This window comes from Morus notabilis, unplaced genomic scaffold (genome assembly GCF_000414095.1).
Source record: "Morus notabilis unplaced genomic scaffold, ASM41409v2 Scaffold571, whole genome shotgun sequence".
NCBI lineage: Eukaryota > Viridiplantae > Streptophyta > Magnoliopsida > Rosales > Moraceae > Morus > Morus notabilis.
The window spans coordinates 386,549-392,530 of NW_010359982.1; the positions used below are offsets into that span (position 1 = coordinate 386,549).

At 35.4% G+C, this 5,982-nt stretch overlaps 1 protein-coding gene across 1 annotated transcript; it reads left to right on the top strand.

Annotated features, from left to right (window-relative positions):
* Positions 1-322: 322 nt before the first annotated feature.
* Positions 323-4,828, top strand: LOC21396051 (replication protein A 32 kDa subunit B). The gene is made up of 10 exons (XM_024163977.1): positions 323-648; positions 962-1,072; positions 1,162-1,259; positions 1,362-1,403; positions 1,837-1,914; positions 2,849-2,927; positions 3,078-3,131; positions 3,219-3,298; positions 4,206-4,274; positions 4,389-4,828. Exons 1-10 carry the CDS (start codon positions 547-549, stop codon positions 4,471-4,473), a joined length of 798 nt encoding a protein of 265 aa, XP_024019745.1. The 5' UTR covers positions 323-546; the 3' UTR covers positions 4,474-4,828.
* Positions 4,829-5,982: the final 1,154 nt, after the last annotated feature.

Here is a 5,982-nt window from a genome sequence, read left to right on the forward strand (position 1 = left end):
AAAAGTCATTTTAACATTATTAAAAATACATTATACTAAATGCATATTACAATTAACGTAGTGTACAAAAATAAAAACTTTCCGTTCTTTATTTTCAGGCCTTAAATTTGTATCATAATTGTTTATTCTCCATATATTTTTAGGAATCTTTTTTGATAGGTCAGATTTTCTGACCGTTAAATTCACATAAAATTAAGAAAAAAATTAAAAAATATATAAATTTAACGGTTAAAAAAATTTAACTTACTGATATATCTCGTACTAAAAAATTTCTTATATTTTTAATCGGATATAATTTTGACCGGAACAAAAGTCAGAAATTGAGCTTGCAAGTAGGGGTCTTAACTCTTACCGGAGAAAGTTATAATTTTAATTTTCCGCACCACCTTGTTATAATCCTTATTTATTTTTGGTTATTTCTTTATAAAAGTTCATACTAGTCCAACTTTAAAGCTTCCAATTCCCTTTCAAAAAAAAAAAAACAAAGAAAGAAAAAAAAAATCTTCCGATTCCCTCTCGCCACATTTTTAAGGGTTCTACAGAGTGATGTACGGCAGCCAATTCGACGGCGCCGCCGCCTTCTCCGGCGGCGGATTCATGCCCTCCGAGGCCACCCAGACTCCCGACACTTCCTTCTCTCCGGCCAAGGTAAAACCCTTTCCTCTTTCCGCGGGAATCCTCTCGAGAAAATAGCGGAAAATGCACTCGAAACCAGTCTTTCTTACTCTAGGTTTTAACTGAGGGTTTTGATTATTCGTACGCCAAAGCTATGAAGTGTTTACCATTTGATCTCATCTAAATTGTTTAAGATGATTATTACTTGTTTGGTTGCCGAGAAAACGACGAAATTTCGTTACATAATGGGAAGAACTTACTGAAGTAGAGAAGTAGATTACATTAGAGTGAATTATTAGAGCTTGAATTTTCATTTTGTGATGAGCTTTTAGTTATTCTTCTGCAGAATCGCGACGTTCAGGCGTTGCTTCCGCTTACGGTGAAGCAGATAAACGATGCGATTATGCCGGGAAATGAGAAATCGGAGTTTCTCATTGATGGCGTGGATGTGAACAATGTAGGCATTGATAATTTGAGTTTTAGCGTTGTAGTTATTTCTGGATTTCTTTTCTTTGGTGAGACTTGAGATTTTGATTTTCTGTTTAGGTGAAACTAGTAGGAATTATATGTGACCGAGTTGGGAGAGTTTCCGATGTCACATTCATGCTTGATGATGGTACGGGAAGGATTGATTGTAACAAGTGGTGGGTTTATCAATCATCTTTTTTCATGATTTTGCCTTGATGGTTTTTGTTAGTTGTTGTTTAATGTATGATGAAGTGTTAATTTCTTGTTTGTCGTTATAGGTTTCACGAAGCCGTAGACGCAAACGAAATGGAGGGAATCTTGTATGCCTTCTCGTTTTCTTAACTTGTCTCTCTTTGTTTCCACTTATGTGTGCATTACTGCGTAGCTTAACCTGAATATTTCTTGATCTTTCACATGTACAAGTGGCGTGAAATGAGTTCAGATTTCTTCTCTGTTTCAATGTGTTTCCGTGTACTAGAAAACATATAGACATGATATATTGGATTTGTTTCTAACCACAAATGACTATTGGAATTCATAGAAGTTGAAAGAAAAGCTTTGAAAGATATCGCGGGCTTGAGTGTAAATTGAAGATTGTGGTACCTGAGTTTTCTTTACAGTTCCATCTTTTATCTTTTCAACCAATTGCAGTTTAAGGTTTTGGATTGTTCTTGAGTCAAAATGATGTATTAAATTGCCTATGTCCCTCTCTTATTCTTTTTATTTTATTTTATTTTCTTTTCTTTTATTTAGGGATGGAATGTATGTCTGCGCCCATGGACGCTTGAAAAGCTTTCAGGGTAAAAGGAGCTTAAATGTCTTCTCCATTAGGTACAGATTCTTTTATTCTTATTGTTTCTATCACTTTCTACTTTTTGTAGCAAAATCCTTTGCTGGAGCTTGTGGTTTCAAACGTACTTGATAAGGAACATAGCATTGTAGTAGCTGACTTTTGCAGACATAATAGATGATGAAACTTTTGAGAATGTTATTTTTCCTTGCTTTTGTTAACTGTTACCATGAAGGCTTTGTTTAATATATTAGGTATATTGGTATAATATTTTAAAAAAAAATCTTTTCAAGCCCCATGGATTTCATATTGCTAGCTTTTCTGATAGTTGGTTGATGTGGCTATCTGTTTAGTCAGGTCCAATTCCAAAAGCTGTGGCCCGTGGAAAACATTTAAATTCTGGCGAGCATATAGATTTTAATACTAGGCAGAGCCAACTTCATAGCGAGAATATGTGCCTATAAAATTGTGGACTAGTAGCTTTCACCGTGTAGTTACTCTGATGAACATACGTTGACTTGATCTGGATAACCTTGGATTCAGCTTTGTTGTATAGTAAGCTTTTATTTATTGTGCTGTTAAATGTTGTTGGGAGTTTTTTTAATGGTGTCTAAGGAAAGATCTTGCTCTGTAAGTTTGATGGTAGTATGGACTAGGGAACATGCAGGGCAAGGAAAAATTACTTTTGAAACTGTTATCTTATTTTCTTCAATTTTTTGCCTGCCTTTTGTTTTCGTTGATTCATCATTCCAAGTGTTAATTGAATATCTTGACCTTGAAAGTAAAATTAGATACCTCTTAGCTGGTTCTTTTAATGTCCATTTTCTTATATACTTGATTCTATATATCATGTCAGTGACTTATTGTTACTTTAACGCCTCTTGGTGGCTCTTTTTTGGTCCCTTCTTTTGCATATCATGTTGGTTTTTTATATTTCGTATTTAAGTTTCGACATTGTACTTTGTGTGGTTTCAGACCTGTGGAGGACTACAATGAGATTGCAAGCCACTTTATTGAGTGCATATATGTTCATGTTTACAACAACAGATCTCGGGTATTGGTCTACATACTAAATCTGATTGGAAGTGGAAGTTTGCATGTAACATTGCATTGTGGGGGGTTTTTCTGTCTTGGGGATTCCATGGTGGTTGCATGCATATGAATACTTCTGCTTTTGTTTCTGATGTCGTGTGTTTGTTGATAGAAACTACATGGTGGTGCAAATACTCAGCCACAGGTGACAAATCCAATTAATCAGGTAAGAGATACAACTATGAGATTTAGTTAGTTGAGTTTTTAATTGTTTTCTTTACTGGTTCTGTGTTCTCGTATTTCTCGTCTTCAGTCATTTGGCCAGTCTAATACAGATGCATCAAAGAGCATTGAAGAAAAGGTGTTAGATTTTTTGCACCATCCTATGTGCCTGTGAGTATCTACAATCTTGGACCTTTTGTTTATACTTTACATACAATATTACAAATAAAACTTTATCAGATGTCTGGTTTCATCAATTCTTTTGATCTCTAAGCCATGTTTAGACGATTCTGTTTTAAAATGTTTAACCTGGCTCTCAAGAAAACGGTATTCTTGAATATACCAAACTTAACATTTGAACTGCAGCCTTGTTGGTGTAATTTTCACACCAAAGACGGTAATGAAATTATAACTTTTCAAGGTTCTATTCAGTTTTACGGGCTTTGTTGCAATTTGATAGGTCCCCACCTCTTAAGTTTGTATACGCTAGAAGGGGGAAGAGAGACGGGCAGGGACAGGCTGGGAATTTGGGGTAGCAATGAGCATCGGGAGGTGGAATTCTGTTAGTGAGGGTGAGGAGTTAGTTACTAGCAAAGAGAATAAATAGCCTAGCTAGGGGGGAGGGAAGGGATCGTGAATTCTATGCTGAAGGAGCTGCCTGGGAGTCTGGGGATTACTCGAAAATCCACCACTATCTTACTTTCTGCATTTCTGTATTTTCTTCTTCTTCTTCGTTGAGTCTAGGGCCTTCAATGAGCCTTGAGTTGTAATCCTCCATTTCAAGTAATAAAAACTAGAGTTGGATCCAGGAACACCATTCGTTAACCGATTCTTAGCTAAACTCGTAGGATCCTAACACAATTTTGGTCTTTTTCTCTTTTTATTTCCTTTTCCTTTAATTTAGACCTTAAAGTAATTAAAAAAAAGGCTTTCTTGTGTGGAATACTCATCTTAATGTAATTGTGTTGTATTTTTTAATTATTTGTATTGCTGAATATGTGTGAACTTATTGCCCTCCTCTTTCGTCCTTATCGTATTTATCTTTCCCATTTTCCTGAAGTGGAACTCCATGTTTCAGTGCCAGGGAAGAGGGGGCTAGCATTGATTATATTATCAACCAGCTGAAAATTCCACATGATAAGATCACGTCTCTCTCTCTCTCTCTCTCTCTCTCTCTCTCTCTAACACATCTAACACACATACACAGAGCACAAGGACGACCTGCCAATCAAACTGAAATATTTTAAACTTGTGTTGACAGGATTGCGATCGAAAATCTTGTGAGGGAGGGAAATGTCTACTCAACAGTTGATGATAATCACTTTAAATCAGCTATAAATGGTTGAGTATTCATGATGAGTAGCTGACAGAACGACAGCCTAAGTTACACTTGGGTTCTCTCCTTATCTTCTTTTACTTTTTTTACTTGTTTGAGAGTTAATATAACCTTTGTTTGTATAGTTTACTATCATGATAGAATATCAAGTAACATTAGCACTATATTTTAGGATTGGCATGTAATATCTGATATTCTCCTCCTTTTTTAGCATAATGTTTTAGCATGTTCTTTTAAAGTGTTGCAATGCATCACTACATATGATGTAATGATACAACAGACGAGTAGCATGCAAAAAGTACAACAGACGAGTCTCGTGACAATTTTAATAGTCACTTTTGTGATAATTGCATCATAAAGGATAAAAGAGAAAATCACCTTATTTTTTAGTCCTCTACGGGGCATAGCACCGAGGCATAAATAGTTGTCAAATTTTAGGGCCCGTTTAGTTCACTGATTCGAATTGAGATGTGACTTTATGTGAGAGTTTTTTACTGTAGCAAAAAAGTTAGATGCGACTGTTTCTGAAAGTTTTTTACTTAGCAAAACTTGAATTCTAAACTCGAATCGGTGGTGAAGTGAACGGGATCTTAGTATTTGGACCTATTTTTAGGCCTTTGTTCTATTTGCAATTTGTTTGGTTCAGTACCAGCTCTTTCTATACTATAGAATAGGAATAATGCTACAGGGTACTCATTATGTTGAGCACCACATAAGCGCTGATTGTGTTAAGCACCATTAATAGAAGATGAGTCTCGCAATATAAAATCCGTTTTCTACTAATGACTACTAATGACGGTGTTTAACATAAGTAATGACGGTGCTAAGCACTAGATAATGACGGTGCTCAACACAAGTAGTGTCTTTGAGTATTTTTCATAGGATAGACTTGGCCGAAAACAAGGACAGTAGTCTAACATACAGCAGTAGAAGACTTGCTAAGATTTTGAACTTCTGACATTTGTTCCACTTGATACATGAAGTACGAAATTTGACTTGTTTCTCAACTCGGTAAAAATTTCAGCTTCAATGTGACGTTTTGTCTTAGAGTTGAAGAAAGTACAATATCTACCTACTATGGCCTCGTTCACTTCGCAGATTTGAGTTTTCAATTCAAGCTGAGATGTGATATTTTTTTAGAGCTTTTCACTGTAGCAGAAAAAGTTAGATGTGACATTTTCTGAGAGCTTTTTACTGTAGAAACTTAAAACTGAAAACTCGAATCGGTGAAATGAACGAGACCTATATGTAGTAGCTGGATTCTACTCCCCAAGTTGGTACTCCCTCCAATCTGTTCCTGGGACTTCTTTAAACAAGTTCTTAATTCTTGTTTAAGGCCATTGAATTGCACAATTTGCAGCATTTTTCACGTGTTAGTTATCCAGTTCTTTTTCATGACATTTTCTTTCTCACGCTATATATAACCTTATATACATAATCATATAATATGTTTCTATCTAATATTTGAACTATCACTTTGGTACTGGTACTCTGTATTTCTCATAATATTAAAAAGTAT